Consider the following 20,214-nt stretch of genomic DNA (forward strand, 5'->3'; position numbering starts at 1 on the left):
GGGGGTGGGGGTGCGGGTGCCTTACAATTCTAGTGTTCCCACCAACTGTGGCATTCACTGTTAACCATTCAATGCACCAAGAGTTGATGTTTTTGAAGTTTGAGAGAATTCTTCTAATCTAGGTGACAAGAACACAGACAAGGATGTCAGTTTATGCCATGGATAGTGGGTGTCCAATTGAGAACCTACAGTGAAAAGGCTTTAGGCCTCTATTGAAACCAAAAGTGTGCATTCAGTTAGTAAATAAAAAATTATATCTTCGTGGGCTTACTCACATAAGGCTTGTTGGAAACCGTTTTATTTGTTTGGCGATCATTCTAGAGAAAATCACTTTCTTCTGTTCAAGTATTTTGGAATTACTCACACAAGGCTTGTTGGAACTATTTGATTTGTTTTGCCTTCATTCTAAAGCAAATTACTCTCTTCTGTCAAGTATTTTGGAACTCGTCCGTATTGATTTTGATGAGTTTTACATTTACCATTTCAGGGTTAAGAACGCTGAAGTATTGTGCTTGGGACTGGTTTCAGCTGCAGTGTTTATTCTTGTTATGCCTTTATTTAGAACAACTGGTGGAATTCTACTCCAGATGGCTCCACCAAAGATACCCTCTTCAGCTTTGAGCAAATGCTGGAGACAAGTAATAATATTTCCTTCATTTTATTTATTCAATTTCTGTTTTGTAGGTTCTTGTTTGTTGGTTTTATATAACAAACATAATTTTTGGTTAGATTTGCTTCCTTGAAGATGTACTGGAAGTCTCCCAAGCTCGTTTTTGGGAATTGGTTCCTGGTCGTGTTGTTGGCTCTCTCTCATTACAGGTAAAAATATTGCAGAAATTGGCACTGAAGCCATGATTTTTATTGTTTCCATTTATTTAATGTTCTGAATATAGTTTAAGGGATCATGCCATGGTTTTAATGGTAGTGATGTCACTGTTACTTCTAAAATGGTAGCTGTTAGCCTGTAATCCCCTTTGTTATCTTATTGTTATTTTTTGGAGGAAAAGGGGGGTGGGGGGTGGGGTTATGAGTAAACTCCTCTTACACTACATTACACCACAGAGGAGATAGGTTACAAAAAAGGGGGGAGGAGTTTGGGGTGGGGAAATTGGGGAGCGGCTTCTGTGCGAAGTGAAGAGTAGTAGAATTGATCCCTTGACCTTGTGGGACCCCGAACCAACTTGCAAGTTGCAAGGTTCTTACAAACAGTGATTGAAATGATTTTATTTTCTTACTTTGTGTTGATACAATTCCACTTTATCATATTGTAAAAGAAATATTAAAAGCAAATGGTGGGGAAAGGCCACCATTCCAAACTTGTACTCCTTATTTTCTTTGTTTTTAAACCTTGCACTTGGTGGGCTGAATGATGTCATTCTTATGGCTGTTCCACTTGAATTTTAGATCAGGTTGATTGATTCAAGTGTGATATTAACAGGTGAAGAAGGGAGCAGATGATTATTCAATACTGAGGTATGTCCATGGCTTGTACCATGACTTGGGAGTGCAGGATTTGACAGTTCAAACTGATTATGTCTGAGTATCTTCCTCCTCTTCCATCTTCTGGTTTGCTGGATGCAGTTAAGGAAAGCTTATGATCCAAAAGAGGAATCTAGATTTTTTTTCACTGTAAAAAGGTAACAAAGAGGGGCATTGACAAAATAATCTAGTGATGGATGAATAGGAAATAGATTTATATTATTAGAGAATATGATTAAGATCAGAACAATGTGGAGATGTGCTTTGGTTTTCTTGCCGTCTCCTCATTTGCTATAGCATTTTGTGATTTCAGATTTGATCCATAATTCAGGCTCAGTTGCTCTGAATTTTCAGTGTCACATAGATCGAGTAGTGCTGGATTTCATGCAATATGAGTCTCAACGCCGAATTCCCCTAAGAATCTGAAGGTGGAAAGCAGAAGTAAGTTCTCCAATACTACATTAAACCAGTTGGAAAAACCTATCAAAACAGGGTGGATCCATGCATGAGGCTCTTGCATGTGTGAGGTCCGGGGGAGGGGGGGGCAAGAACTACGCGGCCTTACCCCGAGAATGTCGAGAGGCTGTTTCAACTAAGGCTGTTAATCGGTTCGGTTTCAGTTTAAACGGTTTGATTTGGTTCGGTTCACATATTTTGATTGAAACCGAAACAACACCATTTACTAAACGGTTGCACTTTCTAAAACCGTAACCATTTAGTTAACGGTAGCATTTTCTAAAACCGCAACCATTTAGTGAATGGTTTTAGTTTTCATGATTTTAAACGGTTTCGGTTTATTTTATACGGTTTTTAAACGGTTAGCAATCGGTTTGTTAGTTTATTCACATGTTTATTAAAATTTGCTTTTGGTGATAAACGATTCAATCTTGAGAATGTGAAATGCAAACCATTATGTTTTGTTAAAATAACCAAACAATTAAGCAAAAGAAAATATTTTGATAGAAAATACTCTCAAGCACATCTAACAAGTCTCAAACGCATCTAACAAGCCAGTAAGTAATGCTTATAGTAGGGATTTTTTTTCTTCTCCCCCTCCCCTCCAAACTCCCCAAATAATGTGTTATAATATTGAAAAATATATGTTTAATATGCCATGGTATAAGCAAAAATTACATTGTTATCAGTAAATATTCTATTCAATGCATTGGATTAATTTAATCGGCATTCCAAACAATGAGTAAGCTATCTCTAGAATTATTTGCAGGCTTGCAACATTTAATCTTTGAATCAAATAAGATACTAATGATATTTTGCAACCACCTTATTTAATCTTTAAACGGGTTAATTGGATCGGTTTTGATGTTTTGAATGGTTTCAATTCAGTTTGAAACCAACGAGTTAAACGGTTTGGTTCGGTTTCAACCCATTTAGCTAATCAGCCTGAAACTTGAAATTAGAACCAAATCATTTACTAAACGGTTTTACGATTTCGGTGTAAACGGCTTGGTTTGATTTCTGTAAACGATTTCGGTTTTAAATTCACAACCTTAGTTTCGATTGTTTGACCATTAGGTCGCAACATTAATATCTTAGTGTTGGATCAAGTGTGTAGAATAATTTGAAAGGTCTAAAATAAGAAAGGGTAATTGTTGCAATCAACCTAATGAAGGCAGCCAATCATTTAGTATGCGAAGACTCGATCTCTATCACCATTATCCTTTACAAATGAGTTTCATTTTTCCTTTTTCTAGTAAAAAAAAAAGCAAAAAATCCACAACAACAATCATAATCACATTTCCTTCACAAAAAAATATTGATTTTTAAGTAGGTAAGCAAGTAAACGAGAAATTTCTTTAGTTGTCTAATTCCTAAAGAGTCAAGATACCTATTTGTTTTGATATAAGTAGTGACTATCTATTCTTGCACCAGCACCATAAACGGGGCTGATTGGGATTGTTTTAAATAATAATTCACGTAATCTTTGATCTCTTGCCAATTGAATTTGAATAACTTTATTGAGATAAAAAGAAGAATCATAGCAGGGCAGGGTCCACGACTTCTCAATGCTAATCTTGCCCTTGATGCATAATACGCATTGTTAGTATATATAATGGCCAATAGGCCCTTTGAACTTGAATTAAAATAAATAAATAAATAAAATAACATAAAATAAAAAATAAATCAACGAAGAGTTGAACTCCCATAGTGCTCACGCCAGCTAGGTTCTCTCTAATTCGGGGAAAGACTTGTACTAACAATCAGTTCATTTTAGACATATAATCAACTATCACACAGTTTCGGCTAAGATACATGGAAGATAATGTCATCATTAGAAAAATAATGCAATAGCTTCCTCAAAAGGCAAAGTCCAAAAAGACACAAGCAAATGATTGTTTAACCTATGAAGGCATTATTTTTAATGCACGCATTTTTTTTATTTTATTTTTAATACCTTGATAAGAATCATACTAGCATTATATTTATTCCTTTTTCTACTCTTCTAAAGAACAGGATAAGATATGAGGATATGTGGAGGGAATAAAAGCTTCCCTTGTTTGCTTTGAAAATTCTTTACTTTAAAGTGGAAATGAGATCCAATCACATGGAAAGCATGTGTAAACACTCTCATTGGGTGGTGGAAACATATTATTCTTTTGATAAGAATCACCAATAGCTGTGAATCTTTGGGTGCTAAGTGATCATCATGAAAGTTGGGCCAGCTAATCAAATGGTCCTGGTTGATTAATAGGTGAACTGAGGACACCACCAGGATCATATCTTGAACCATTTTATACATGAAGACCCAGTCCCTCGATGTCCAGTCATTCCAACACTTAAAAATTGCAAGAGGGAACTTCTTTCTCAGCGGCAGATATTATATCTTTCCTCTTGACACATTCAACTCTCTCTCTCTCTCTCTCTCTCTCCTTCCAATATTTAGAAATTGCAAGAGGGACTTCTTTCTCAGCGGCTGATATTATATCTTTCTTATTGACAGATTCAACTCTTTCTCTTTGATCTGCAGGTTTCATACTCGCCTAATATGGGCATGATTTCTCAGTTCACACGGAATTGATTCTTTTTTTTTTTTAATCTTAATGAAACAAAGAAAAAAACTTCCACAAGTTTGCAGACTGATAAGTTGGTGGATTCGGCTCCTCTCTGATTAATTAGGTACCCAATTAGTTATCCAAGGGTTGGGAGGACCCCAAACATACATCCCAATACATGGACGCATATCCTCATGTTCTCCCAGCAGTTGAATCGCTAATTGGGTGTTTAATTAATTGGAGATAATCTTTTTCCCAAGTTGGTGACCTTTTGACTTCGCTTGATTGTGGCCTTAGGTTGAATTTCACAAAAAAGTAAAATAGAATAAAGAAAGAAATAAAGAAAACCACACAGATTCACACATGAGTATAGTAATCCCAATTGACATATCCACTCCAAATTGACATATGCTTCTTGATGTGGATGGTAGTTTCCACCCTTAAGTCAAGTAAATCTAAACAGTCAATAATGAGATTTAGGAGGGGAAATGGTGTTCATTTCAGTTGCTAATTTCTGTTCATGACAATGGAGAAGCATCTATATCTTGTAGTTAATTGTGTGTGTTTTTCACTAATAGAGAAAATGGAACCTTGTCTTGACATTTCTGGTTTGAACTACTGCCAAGGAGATGATTACAATGAGGAAACAAGTAGTTCCTAACCTCCTGATCTGGTGTTAGGATAGAAAAAGGTGTGGGGAAGGAAACCTTTCCATGGGGTTGTTCCTTAGGAATAAATTTGATGTAAAATAATGAATGAAAAACAATAATATTCCTTACCAAAAAATAAAAAAAGAAAAACAATAATTTTGGGCTGCTTGTATCATAATGGCTCTTGGCACAACAGCCCACTTTTTTTTACATTATATTCATATTTGGTGCATGGATAAGCCCCATCAATCCACAATCTTTATATTTCTGCCCAATCAAAATGTTATATAGTAGGAAAAAAAAAATTGGTTTTAAAAATATGTAAAAAAGGGGTTAAGAGGTTAAAAATGTGAGTTAATAGATTGAAAATAGAAGAGACTAATCAATCATAAGTTGCATTTGAACATCAAATTGACATTAGGCTACTCCAAGGTGGAACTTGGGATAAGAGAGAAAAGGCAGGGAAAAAGAAGGGCATTTGCCCTCAGTGTAATATATACTCTCAAAGTTTCTCCCTCCTCCCTCTTCATTAATGACGTGTGCCCTAGTGATAAATCAACATTCATCGGTTTTTTTTTTTTTTTTTTTGACGTAATGATGTCAAGATAAGCAAGTTGCGTGCCTTGTCACTTTCCCAAAAAGAATAAAGAAATGATTATTATTAAAAATGTCATACTGCATATTTTTATTATTTAAAATATTGAAAATAATTTTAATAAACTATTAATTACTACTTGCTGTTATAACCACAGAGAAGCATCCAAATGGTGTGTGCTTTGCACAACCAGTTCGCAGTTGCCATATCATTTTCCATATGACTAAATTTGGGTGGGTCATTTTGCCGAGCCTTGTGTAAAGCTGCTGCCCCCACCTTTCTACCATTGGTGGGTCTTTTTGATAGACAATGTTGGTTTAGGGACATGGGAGGGATAGAAATCATATTCTGAGATGTGCTTCGGACACTTTGTTCAATTGGGTGTGTTTTTGTTTTTGTTTTTTAGGTAAAATGGGCGTGTTTTTGTGACACCTAAGAATACGACAAGTACTAGACCCGCATGGAAAATCAGTGAGGAATTCCCACCAAGAATACAGTTAGTACCATGGTGCTTGGGAGATTGGTGAAATTGTGCATACTTTAGTCCCATATTACATAGGGAGAGATTACTAGGTCAGTTGATAAATCTTTAGCCTCCTTAACATGGTACAACACAAGTCCTGAGGCCCATGGACCAAAGATGACAATATTATACTAAGGTTAATGGGACTGAGACATTACAGTTTTTTTCCATTTGCGGTTTAGTGTCAAACCACGTTGTCCTATCTCTGGTTCGACGTTGAAGAACTTTTCTCCAAGAAAAAAGAAAAGATCTTTATTTACTATTTTATTAAAAAAATGTCATAGTACATATCCTTCAAATATTGAAAATAATTCCAACAAATATTAGTTAGTGATGACCAGTGAGAGCTATTGTTTAATGGACAAGTTGTTGTTTAATGAAAATCATGGACCACATCTAATCTTCACATAGATGGCTAGAGGCCATGAATGAGGAGAGACTTGGAAATGCGAGGAAAGTACTAACAAAGAGCAACTCAGAAGTCATTGTCATTTATCCAAGGAAATGATAAAGAAATACACCACTAGTTGACTTGGAAATTTTCCAAAGTCAACAATAATAAATAAGTTTTTGTTTCATAATTCATACTTCCATGGTATAATCTGCAAAACCCATTTGAGTTGTTTTGAGTTTCAGTTCGGACAGAATCTGAGAATAGGTGAGAGATGGGAAGAGCAGATTTTTCTCCTTCAATCCACCATTTCAGCCACCCACATCCCTTAGAGTTACAAGTAGCAATGAACATTATAGTTTCATGCTCAGGTTGTAAGCTTAATGCTTCTGATACATTCTACACCTGCAAGACCTGTAACTACACCCTTCATACCTCATGTTCTAAACTGCCTCAGCAAATCACACATCCTGCAGACCCAAATCACACACTCTCTCTCCTTCCTGTTCCAGCATATGAAGAAGGGTTTTTCAATTGTGATGCTTGTGGTAGATCAGGGAATGGCTTCTCCTACCATTGCAAAGCTTGCAACAAAGATATACATACCCTATGTGCTATTAGGCCATTGTCCATTAATCACCAATCTCACCATCACCCACTCACCCTCATCTTCTCACCTCCTTACCATAACAAGGGCTTCTCTTGTGATATATGTCATCAGGTGGGCTTAAACCATTGGCTCTATAGGTGCAATTTATGTGAATTTGATGCTCATCTGGGTTGTGCAAGCACAAAGCCCCAAACAAATCCGCAGACTCAGACTCAGACTCAGACTCAGACTCGACCGTTTAATCAACAAACAGTACAGAGAAGTGCAATTCCCCAGTTTGTGCCTTCCTATAAGCCTTCAAACATCATCAACCAAAACCCCAACCAGGGTGTGCTTGGAGTTGCTGTGCCTAATCAGAGAAATGTGCAACAGGGTAATGGTCTTTTCAGGAATCAGAGACAGAGAGCAGCCTATATACCTTCAAACATGAATAACCCAAACCAGGTTGTGTTTGGAGCTGCTGGGCCTAATCAGAGAAATGTGCAACAGGGTAATGGTCTTTTCAGAAATCTGAGTCAGAGTGCTGCCTACATGCCTTCAAACATGAATAACCCAAACCAGGGTGTGTTTGGAGCTGGTGGGCATAATCAGAGAAATGGGCAGCAGGGTAATGGTATTGTTAGCAATCTGCTTCAGAGTGCAGCCACTGGTGCAGCTCGGCAGTTTGGTAGGAGTTTGGTGCAAGATATTATGGGTGGAGGCGGGAACGGTGGCGGTGGCAGTGGCCTTTTTGGTGGTGGTGCAACTGATTTTGGTGGTGGTGCCTGTGATTTTGGTGGGGATTTTTCATCAAACTTTGGTGACTTCACTGACTTGGGAGGATTTGGAGATTGGTCAGGTAATTTCTAAAGTTATAGCTTTCAGAAGGAAATAATTTTTTTTGGTTTATGAGTTTATCTTGTAAAAAAAGAATTGGAGTTGATTGTATTCAATATTTCATCAGGTGTATCAGTGAAAACTGAAAAACCATAAATTCAATTTAGTTGTATCACAATGGCTATTCGCACAACAGCCAATCTTATGTTCACTATATGACTCAATTCCCTGTCACTCAAATTTGATGCATGGATAAGTCTTATCATCCACTGTTTGCTTATAAGATTTCTGCCTAATCATAATGTTACATCACAAGAAAAATAAGGAAAAAGATTTGGTTTTTCAAAATATGGTAAGAAAACAAGGTTAAAAGATTAAAGATATGAGCTAAATAGGTTGATGGTTGAAAATACATAGATATTATCTGGTAAAGGAGCATTTAATTGCCTTCGACCATCAAATTTTATATTAGGCTACTCCAAGATGGACTCCATCAATCCATACAATCCGAATTTGTCAAATCAATTTTGATGTGGCTCAATTCAGGTGAGTTGTTTTGCCAAATTGTAGGGGGTAAGGCTGCGTACATTTGTCTCTTCCAGACCCTATAGTTGCAAGGACTCTCTCTCTTTGAGTTGCATAAAGTTCCCAAACAAAATCTGTATGACATAAAGTGGAGAATTTGGGGTGCCATACTCACAAGTGGTTGGGCTATATTGGGAGAGAGTTTCAAGGGACAAATAATGGATAAGAGAGAGAGAGAGAGAGAGGGGGGGGGGGGATAGGGTTTTCCTCATTGTCACGTGAGAGGAATTTATGTGCTATCGACTAATGTTGGCCTTTTATATGCGAAATAAATAACAGGAAGCGAAACAGTATATTTAATGAGAAGAAAAAGAGGGCCACATACGTTAGAGAGAGAGAGTATACCACTTTTTTTCGTATTCTAACGTTGACCAAGTCCACAAAAGAAGTACATTTAGACTCCATTTGATTACAAGGGAAATTAAAGGGAAGAAAGGAAAGTTTAAAGAGATACGTTTAATGCTTTACACAAAACATGAATCTCAGGTCTCGAAATCAGCAACCCCAGGCTTTCAACTTACATCAAGTTCATTTAAGCTGCACCTGTAGAGCCAATGTTAGAACCTGATATACCATAATATGTTGGATGCAACCATGAAGATCGATTGTGTAAGAACCGACCACTCGACCACGATTATGATGATCACAAGGAGAAAGGTTTGCGTCAATATGATTGCTTCTAGAACATGCTCCTTAACTAATACAACCTAAGCAGTTATTTAACCAACCAACAATCAAGATAAACTATGATTAAGTTAACCGTTACAAAGATAGCCAACTCAGCCGCAAGTGGATAAGCCAACCAATGAGAGGAGAGCCAGAATGGCTATAAAAGGAGCATGTATCAGAGGTAAAAGGTGAGTAATTGATAGCATAAGAAATAGGAATATCTTTCGTTTTCTCTGAAATCTGACTTTGGCATCGGAGCCTTCTTCCCAGAGGAGACTCCAGGCCAGTTTCTAACCTGTGTAGTGCAGATGTTTGTTTGAGAAAGGAATTGATCGAGTTACTGATCTCAGCTCACCATATGGGTTCTTGTTTATAAACCCAAGTCCAACCGAAGGCCATGGATGAGGATTGAGGAGGTCTTATAAGTTCAAGGACCAAAACTTGTTCAAATCACGGTGAACACTTCGTCCACAGGACCACAGATTCACGCGTAAACCATAGAAAATGTAAAATATAAAGAACAAACAGCTCAGACTTCTCCATTAAATAATGAACTGGAAACAATAATTCATTCTTAAATGTTTAGTTCCCAAAGGAAATGATAAAGAAATACACACGTCTATATAAACAAACAGCCACAAACCAAGTAAGTCAACTATAAACCATAAGCTTTTGTTCTATAATTAAAACTTTCATGTTCACAATCTGCAAGACCCAGTTGGGGTTTTTTGAATTTTTTGAGTTCAGAGTTCAGACTGTGTAGGAAAAGAGGGTGAGAGATGGGAAATCCGAGTTCTAGTTCTCCTTCTCCTTCAATCCAGCATTTCAGTCACCCACATCCCTTAGAGTTACGACTCTCTAATCCCAACCAAACAGCCACAAACCTTATGATTTCATGCTCAGGTTGTAAGTTTAAAGCTTCTGATACATTCTACATCTGCAAGCCCTGTAACTACATCCTTCATATCTCTTGTGCTAAAATGGCTCACCACATCACTCATCCTTGTGACCCATATCACAAACTCTCTCTCCTTCCTTTTCCAGCAAACCCAGATGGGATTTTCAATTGCAAGGCCTGTGGTAGATCAGGAAATGGCTTCTTCTACCATTGCCAAGCCTGTAACATAGATATACACACTCTCTGTACTCTTATGCCATTGTCCATTAATCACCAATCCCACCATCACCTTCTCACCTCCTTACCAGAGCAAGAGCTTCTCTTGTGATATATGTCAGCAGATGGGCTCAAACCATTGGCTCTACAGGTGCAGTTTATGCGAATTTGATGCTCATCTGGGTTGTGCACGGACTAGGCCCCAAACACCAACTCAGACGCAACCGATTCATCAAGAGACAGTAGTGGGAATTCCAACTCCCCAGTATCAACCTGGGCCTTGGTTTGTGCCTGCCTACATGCCTTCAAACTTGAACAACCCTGTGTTTGGTGCTGCTGGGCCTAATCAAAGAAATGTGCAGCAGGGCAATGGTGGTCGTTTGAGCAATCTGCTTCAGAATGCCCTCGGTGATGCAGCTCAGCAGTTGGGTGGGACTTTGCTGCAAGGTATTATGGGTGGAGGTGGAAATGGTGGTGTTGGTGATTTCGGTGGTGCTTCCAGTTTTGGTGGAGATTTTTCATCAAGCTTTGGTAACTATGGAGGATGATGTTAATAAAGTTATAGCTCTAAGAGTAGTGGTAATGGTGTTAAAGTTGTGTACATTTGCCCCTCTCAGTAACGAGAGTTGTGAATTAGATTGCTCCCTTTTTTTTTTTTTTTTTTTTAGTTAATGATAATAAAGGATTAAAGGTGTTAAATGGTGTGATTTTGGTTAAACAATTTGGTTTTGATATGTGAAATGTAGAAATCAAAATCGAATCATTTATTAAGTGGTTATATAGTTCTTAAATGGTTTCATAGAGAATGTCGCACCCAGAAACCCATTGTCATAAAAGAAATCATAAAAAATTATTTAATACAAACCTAATATTGTATAAAAATTGCATAAATAATTATTTACTACATATCTACTTCATATTTTCGAATTTTGAATGATTACTAAAAAAAAAAAACATATATAACTTCATCAATGTGGGTGAAGCTCTGAGGATGTTAAAGATTCGAGAGGGTGTTATTTATATAATGGGATTGAGTTCCCTCTCCTGCAGCGTAGGTTACACTAACGCCCATGTGCCTATCTCTTTGCTCCTATAATAGGAGGCAGATTATAGGATGGGGAAGAGAAGACATAATTAAGGAGACTCTAACTGACGCTATTTATAACGCAGAATTCAATTAGTTTAATTGGTTTCATTTTTAAAATCAAAACTGAACAATTTACGAAATGATCTATTTTCTCAAATCAAGATGAAACTAATAATTAACTGGTTTAAGTGCAAAAGTAGTTTACACTAGAACAGTAAAACCGCTTAATAAATTGTTCAGTTCTATTTAAAAATGAGACCATTTAGTAAAATGGTGTTCATGTTTTTTCTAAAAGCAATCATTCAAAATTCGAAAAGATGTAATATGCTTAAGAGAGAATCAAAATAAAAATGATAAAAAAACTGGCTAAAGAGAGAATCAAAATTGTCTCCAAAATAAAACTTTCATTCACTTCTGTGTGTAATAGTGCACTCTTCAACTGTGTCTTTTTTAGTCTACAAAGTCGTTCTAAGACTCATAAAAACTTTTAAAAGTGAGTCGGTAAAACAAAGGTACATTCTTTGGACACACTTATTTTTTTTGGTATAAAGAGGATCATTCATAAAATTTGAACACACACAAGTGAAAAGAATGAAAAGGAGAGAATAAAACTTAAAATCATTATTTAAAATGTCAAGGACTTCCTTTATTTATAGAGGAGAGATGCTCTATGAAAACACATATTCCAAAGAGTCAAAAATATGTCTCTCTAAAAAAGAGGATATAAAAACTAGTCATTTCCAACATCCTGGACAACATGCAAGCAAAGATCACCTTTCCACCACCCAGGTCGGCTAATGAAAATAAAACCTGAAACCATATAAATGAGAGCATAGTGACCCTTCTTTTTATGGAGCCATACCCTTGTAGTTCTCATTTTAATATGTTAACTTTATTTCATTCTCGTTCATTTCCAACATGGGAACTATAGTTCTCCCACACTATACCTCATTCAACATTCAACATAGTGTAATGCATATCGGTAAGGTTTTTGACAAACTCTGATTTTGAACATACTCTGGCCAAGGTCTAATAGCAAAACACCAAACGTTGGAAAAAACCCTTATCCTATGCTAGTAAAAGGAAATCTATAAAAATGATCAGGTTCAGTCATCAATAAAAAGAAACCATGGACATACAAGGCCTCACCTTGCCATGTTCCAACTCAGCTCAGTGAATGAAAATAAATCCCGACCCCCTCCCCCCCTCCTGTGGAGATGAGAGCATAGTGAGTCTTCCTTTCATGGAACCCTAGAATTTCAATATATAAACCTCAATCACTTCCATTTCCAATGTAGGACTAAGTGCCCCCATAGTAATGCCTTGCTTAAAGCTATATCAGAGGTCAGGGATTCAAATATTGTAGGAGACACAACAACAGACAAACAATAACTCAGCCTTATCCTAACTAAATGGGATTGGCTACATGAATCCTTGCCTTCCAGTTAACTTTATTCGATATCATACTTGATACAAGACTTAAACTATGTATGCCTTTTCTCACTATTTCTCCTACAGTCATTTTAGGTCTACCCTTAGTTCTTTTAGATATTTCAATCTAAATAAGTTCACTCTTCCTTACTGATGCATTGCAAGACTTCCATTAAACATGGTTATGCCACCTTAAATGAATTTTTCAAAGGTAGAGAGGTATTTTAAAAAATTGCTTGTTTTAAATGCATTTAAAACCAACATGACTACATATATGGGAAGAGAGTGTAGGATCACTTTCAAGAAAAATGTAACGCATAAGTAAGAAAAAAAAAAAGAAGGGGAAGGGTCCCCACATTTCTTGCGTGGGAGGAATCTCCATACCAATGGTAGCATGCTGATCGGTTTTGTCAATAGGGCCCACGAGGTGTATTAATGATTGGTTTGGTCCAATTTCGATTGGTCCGAATAAGTTTTTCAAGTGTACTGATCCAAACCAAATTCAACCGCAAGGTGAGATTTGGAATCAATCAGTTTTGATTTTGGGTTTCTATTAGGCTGACATGATGTGTTCTTATCGATCGATTATTAGGTTTTTATTGTCTCGGTCTTTTTATAAATATAAACATGGATAATGTTCTCTATCCAGGAACGTAGCTTATACTAACACTTCATGGTTATCTCTCTCCTCCCCTAACAAAGGGTTGAGATGTCATTTCATTGGGGATAGAGAGGCATAGATAATAGGAGGCTCTAGCATATGTCATATTCTCAGACAGAGAACTCAATTCCATAAAATAATCAAACAAACAATTTTATTTGTTTTTTCTGGTTCCCCCCTTCAATTAGTCTGGTTAAGTTTGGTTTTGTTTGTACTGGTTCCAAAAAAACCTCAAACTATACATATCATTAAGGGAGTTGATTTTTTTTTTTTTTTCTGTCGCATTCAATTCCAACTGATTCGGGTTAGATTTTGACATCTTTAAGGCTAATAAATGGTCAGGTAGGAGAGTGAAGATGGATGAAAAAGATCTATGAGGAGACATATTTAATGCAAGAATCTTTTTTCCGAAAAAAATAAATAAATAATAAATAATGAAGAGGTTATTTTTTTCTGTTTTAATAGAAATGCCATAGGATATATCCTTAAAATACATTTCCAACAAATTAATTAGTTTTTCTTTAGTAATAAAATAAATTTAATTAGTTTTTTTTCCTAAGGTACAGCTTTTCAAATCTGAAAAATATGAACTTCATTAGAAAATGACACACACCTTAATAGATAAAAAATGTTTTTGCCATTGCAAGACGTATGCAACTATACATCACACCTTAATTAATAGAAAATGTTGGATAAGAGATGTATATTCCACAAGAGAGAGATCTATCTGATATCTGCTTATATTAATATCTTACACATCAAAAAGAATAGTAGGGAACGAATAATGGGAGCAAAACGATGTATTTAATGATGAGAGAGAGAGACCATATTTATTTATTTATTTATTTTTATAATGAAAACCCCATATTTAATGAGGAGAAAGATGGGAGATGGACTCCAATTCTTTTTTTTGGTAAGCTGGGGACTCCAATTCAGAGAAGTATAAAAGGGTACATCTTTTTCCCCCACACTCAACATTTGACCAAGTCTACATAGATGCATTTAGTCTCTATTTGGTGTAAAAGAAGGTAAAAGGTAGGAAAGTTTATAAAAATGTGTTTAATGTAAGGATCTTAAATCAGAACATGGAGAGTAGAAATCAAAACCAAACTATTTATTAAACGGTTATGATGTATCTAAAGTCAAAACAAATTAATACACGAATTTCAGTTATGCTTACCCGTTTATATAAACAGTTTTAGGAGCAATTAAGAATGAAGCTATTTTTGAAGCCCATTAGAAAAATCTGATTTTGTAGGGCTTGAACCACACTATCTAGACCCAAATTGTGACTTAAGGAATATAAATATTTTGAAATTATTTATATGGTCCTCTACAAAACAGTAGAGAGCAATATAGAATATTAGGACTAATCGGATTTTTCAATTGGTTTAGTATGTATAATCGGTTCCATAATGTATCGATTCTAACAACAATCTTAACAATTTTACTTCTTAAAACTAAAATTGAACCATTTAATAAAAGATTTCACTTCTTAAAATCAAAATAAAATAGATTAATAAATTATTTATCAGTTTTTTATTTAAATAGTTTGAATCGATTTCAATAAAAAAAATTTGGATTTCACATCTTCAGTTTCATGTTCTAAATGAAACATAGATCTTAGGTCATGAAAATCTACAATCCCAAGGTTGCAAGTTTGCATTTTCTATTTTTATATATAAATCCAAATTACTTATGGCTTTTACGAACTTTGGATATGTAGGAATGCACAAGATTCTCAAATCAAAAGCAACTTGCAAAGATTACATGTGACAGAAAAGCAAGGATGGGAAGAGGTAGACGTTTGAACTGAATCAAAAGAGATGACAGACTAGCGGAGTCAAGGGAGCAAGCAAAATTGGCATCGAGAATTACAACTATGAACTCTTTTAAATCTGTAAATTTTTTAAAGATAAGTAGGACTATTAAGTTGAGTCCTCTTTACGAAGAGGCGTACTGAGCAAAGACTTCTGCCATCACCTTCACAAAGATTCGACATCTCCGTCATAAAGCTAGTGTCCAAGCTTATTGCCTTTGCTGCCGATAAAGGACCTTAGAAGGCTAGAATATCATAGATACTTATCACAACTTCAAATAGAGCCTATTTGATAGAAAGGGTCAAGAACTGCCGGGCTTACTACTTTTCGCAAGCTACTAACTGTAGAAACGCAACCCTAAAATGATGCAGAAGATAATGGAAAAACAAAACAAACAATGCACACAGATTTTACGAGATCCTGTTTCACTATCTATGGAGAATAGGATTACAGCGCTCTTCCTCATACCTCTCCGTATTGTTTGCATTACAAGGAAAGAAACTATCGCTACAAATATATAGCGAAAAAACCCTAATCCGAAAAGTACACAATTCCCCTCAAATAAAAAATTCGAGTCGGGGGTTGCGCCCCCCTACACCCCCTGCTATACAGGGGGGCCTCCTACCCCCTTGCAACCCCCACAGCCAACTAACCGGCTAGCGGGACCACCGTTCTGCCTGTCTAAGTGCTGCACCAGTACTCCCTGGATTAAACTGCGACGGAATACAAGACATCATACACCAACAATCTCCACCTTGGCTTGAATTCTGTCGAGCCTCATGTAAAGATAACTTGTAGACATCTTCATTAATGAGGTACAAACCCGCATCTGTTTGGTGCGTCCCTCATCTTCAACAATGAGTAATATTAATCAAGTCCAAACATGACCCAAACTTCTCTGTAGTAACTGGCTTTGTAAACATATCTGCAGGATTGAGATCTGTATGAATTTTTCTCAAGTGAATACTGCTTTCTGACACAAGCTCCCTGATCTTGTGAAATCTCACATCAATATGCTTTGTCCTTGCATGAAACACCTGATTCTTTGCAAGATGTATGGCACTCTGACTGTCACAATGTAACATTGTACCTCTTTGCTCCAACCCCAACTGACGAACTAGTCCAGCCAACCAGACTCCTTCCTTGGCAGCCTCAACTGCTGCATGATATATGTCTGGATGTTCATATCACATGTACTCCCAACTGCGCTAGCATAAGGGACTTGAGACATCTGCTCCACCTCCTCATGTGTTGTAGGGCATTCCCTTTCAGATAACTTGAAGTGGCCAGCTAACGGAGTGCTAACCGGCTTAGCATTTTCCATATTGAAAACGTCCTAGCATCTTTTCAATATACCTCTTCGAAGTTACCCAAAGTTTACCTGTATTTTTATCTCTAAGGATTTTCACGCCAATAATCTTCTTAGCAGCACCAAGATCCTTCATCTCAAATTCAGCATTCAACAAAGACTTCAAAGAGACTATCTCATATTTGTTCTTTGCAGCAATGAGCATGTCATCAACATAAAGCATCAACAAAATATTGGAATTATCATTTGACACTTTATAATAACACAACTATCATACTCACTTCTTGTGTAGTCAATCTTCATCATGTGGGAATCAAAATGCTTGTACCACTGCCTAAGAGATTGCTTAAGGTCATAAAGCGACTTCTTAAGCAGACAAACATGGTCTTCCTTTCCATGCACCTTGAAACTTTCAGGCTGCTCTATGTAAATCTCTTCCTCTAAGTCACCATGAAGAAATATAGTTTTCACATCAAGTTGTTCAAGCTCTAAATCATACATGTCCACCAATGCAAGTAGTACCCTGATCGAAGTGTGTTTCACCACCGGAGAAAATATTTCATTGTAGTCTATCCCCTCCTTCTGTGCATAGCCGTTGGCTACAAGTCTGGCCTTATACCTTTCACGCTCCTTCTCAGATGCTGCCTCTTTCTTACGAAAAATCCATTCACACCCAATGATTTTTCTTCCCTTAGGTTTTTCCACAATCTCCCAAGTCTTGTTCTTCTGTAAAGATTATATTTCCTCCATCATAGCTATCATCTATTTATCATGTTGTGCATCACTCAAAGCATCATGGTAGGAAGATGGATCACCTGTACCTACAGTGAGGGCATAAGCAACCATGTCCTCAAACCCGTATCTCATAGGTGCTTTGTAAGTACGCTTCCCTTTACCCTTTGCCATAGTATAGGGAACTTCTACTGCTTCCTGTTGTCTTGGTAAGTCACTTGATGACTCATTCTTTCTTGTTTCTAACTCACCTAACTCCACCTGCACAGTAGAACCTTCTTTATTTTCATCAACTGTTTGTGAATTGTAATTTGATTTCACTATATGAGACTCATCAAACACGACGTCTCTGCTAACCACAACTTTCTGTGAACTTAGATCCCACAACTTGAATCCCTTTACACCTTTCTTAAAACTAAGAAAGATACATTGCTTAGACTTTGAGTCTAACTTGGAACGTTGCTCACTCTCAACATGCGCATAGGCTGGACAATCAAATATTTTTAGAATAGAATAATCTACTGGTTTTCCTGTCCATACCTCTTCAGGAATTTTACAATCAATCGCCTTTGATGGAGACCTATTGATGAGGAAACATGTCATGTTCACTGCTTCTGCCCAAAATCTCTTGCTCAACTCTGCATTCAGCCTCATACTCCGAGCTCTTTCTAGAAGTGTTCTGTTCATCATTTCAGCTACACCATTTTACTGTGGTGTCTTTGGAACCGTGAAGTGATGTGTAATCCCTTCAGCTTTGCACAATTCTAGAAACGGCTTGTATGTGTACTCTCCTCCATTATCTGTTCTCAAGTATTTAATTTTCTTTCCTGTCTTTCTTTCTACCTTAGCCTTCCATTCCTTAAATTTAGTGAACACCTCACTTTTATGCTTCATGAAGTAGATTCAGACTTTCCTTGAGTAATCATCAATAAAGGTCACGGAGTATTCTGCCCCACCTTTAGATTTTGTTTTTGAAAGACCCCATACATCGCTATGTACATAATCAAGCACCCCTTTACTCTTATGTTTTGCAGTTTTAAAACTAACCTTGCACTGTTTTTCGAACACACAACACACAATACTTGCAAAAGTTCAGTTTACAAGTTTTTACTCCCTTCAACATTTTCCTTTGTGAAGCTCTATCAATCCTCTTTCTCCCATATGCCCTAACTACATATGACACAGATAGGTATCATCTGTATCAAATACTGCATCTGTAGTCACAGATGCTTCACCTATAACTGTGCTCCCTATGAGTCTGTATAGATTTCCTGCTAGCTGTCCCTTCATAGCAACCATTACACCCTTAATAACTTTGAAAACTCCACATTCTGCTATGTACTTGCAGCCATTTGAGTCAAGTGCCCCTAAAGATATTAAGTTTTTCCTTAATTCTGGTACATGTCTCATATCTGCTAAGGTTCTTACTATCCCATCAAACATCTTGATTTTGATAGTGCCTATCCCAATGGTCTTGCATATGGCATCATTCCCCATTAGGACAGATCCACTATTATATGGTTGATATGTATCAAACCAATCCTTATGTGGACACATGTGATATGAACATCCAGAATCTAAAATCCAAGAATCAGAAGGTTGATTCTTACCTGATGATATAGAGAATACATCTTCATCATCTCCATCTGAACTGTCAGTCACGTTAGCTTCCTCAGATGCTTTATCTACACCTTTCTTCTTTAAGTCCGCCTTCCTCTTCAAGCACTCTCTCTTCAGATGACCTTCCTTCTTGCAATTGTAACAAGAGACATTTGTCTTTGCCCCTTTTGATTTCGATCGACTCTTCCCAGATCCCTTCTGATTTGATCTCCCTCTTTCCTGCTCCTTGTCACCTCCGAAAAACCTTTTCCTTGAGATTTCGTACTACTGACATTCTTCCTTGTATCATTGGACATGAGGGAAGCTGCAACTTCATCCATCTCAAGGGTCTCCTTCCTGTACAAGAGAGTCGTTACTAGGTGATCATATGATTCTGGGAGCGACGACAGTAATAGTAACGCATTGTCTTCATCCTCGATCTTAACCTCCAGGTTTGCAAGTTTACTTACGATCTGATTGAACATGTTAAGATGCTCTAATAGATCCGTACCTTCCTCCATCTGTGAAGAATACAATTGCTTCTTCACGAACAACATGTTCGTTAAGGACTTCGTCATGTAGATGCTTTCAAGTTTCGCCCATAACTGCAGTGCAGATTCGATACCCACAACATATTGTAGGGCATCGTCAGAAAGATTTAATCGAATAGCACTTACCGCCTTTTACTCCATCTCTTCCCAATCTTCGTCGGTAATTTTTGCAGGTTTATTCAACTTTCCCAACAACGATTTTACTAAAACCCTGCTATATCAGAAGATCTTTCATTCTTTGACGCTAGAGGGTGAAATTGTTCTTCCCATTAAATCTCTCGATATCATACTTGACATTCGATCCCTTCCCTGCCATCGTGATAGTAAACCCTAGAAAACGAAAACCTAGAGCTCTAATACCAATTTGTAGAAACGCAACCCTAAAACGATGCAGAAAATAATAGAAAAACAAAACAAATAATGCATATATATTTTACGAGGTTCGGCAAGGTTGCCTATGTCCCCGGTGAGATTAGATCCTGCTTCACCATCAATGGAGAATAGGATTACAGCGCACTTCCTCACACCTCTCTGTATTGCTTGCATTATAGAGAAAGAAACTATCGCTACAAATATATAGC

The 20,214-nt window shown here is 36.9% G+C and overlaps 1 protein-coding gene and 1 pseudogene across 1 annotated transcript in view; both read left to right on the forward strand.

Moving 5' to 3' along the window:
- Positions 1–1,779, forward strand: part of LOC122064584 (metal tolerance protein C2) — a gene marked incomplete at its 5' end in the record, with an annotated part of 34,594 nt that extends 32,815 nt beyond the window's left edge. The window contains 3 exon segments of the mRNA XM_042628313.1: positions 488–638; positions 730–819; positions 1,439–1,779. Of these exon segments, the coding sequence (XP_042484247.1) occupies positions 488–638; positions 730–819; positions 1,439–1,540 (343 nt within the window).
- A 5,144-nt stretch (positions 1,780–6,923) lies between these two features.
- LOC122064585 lies at positions 6,924–10,991 on the forward strand (annotated as a pseudogene).
- The last annotated feature ends 9,223 nt before the right edge of the window (positions 10,992–20,214 follow it).

This window comes from Macadamia integrifolia, unplaced genomic scaffold (assembly GCF_013358625.1).
Source record: "Macadamia integrifolia cultivar HAES 741 unplaced genomic scaffold, SCU_Mint_v3 scaffold1688, whole genome shotgun sequence".
In the NCBI taxonomy this organism is placed as follows: Eukaryota; Viridiplantae; Streptophyta; class Magnoliopsida; order Proteales; family Proteaceae; genus Macadamia; species Macadamia integrifolia.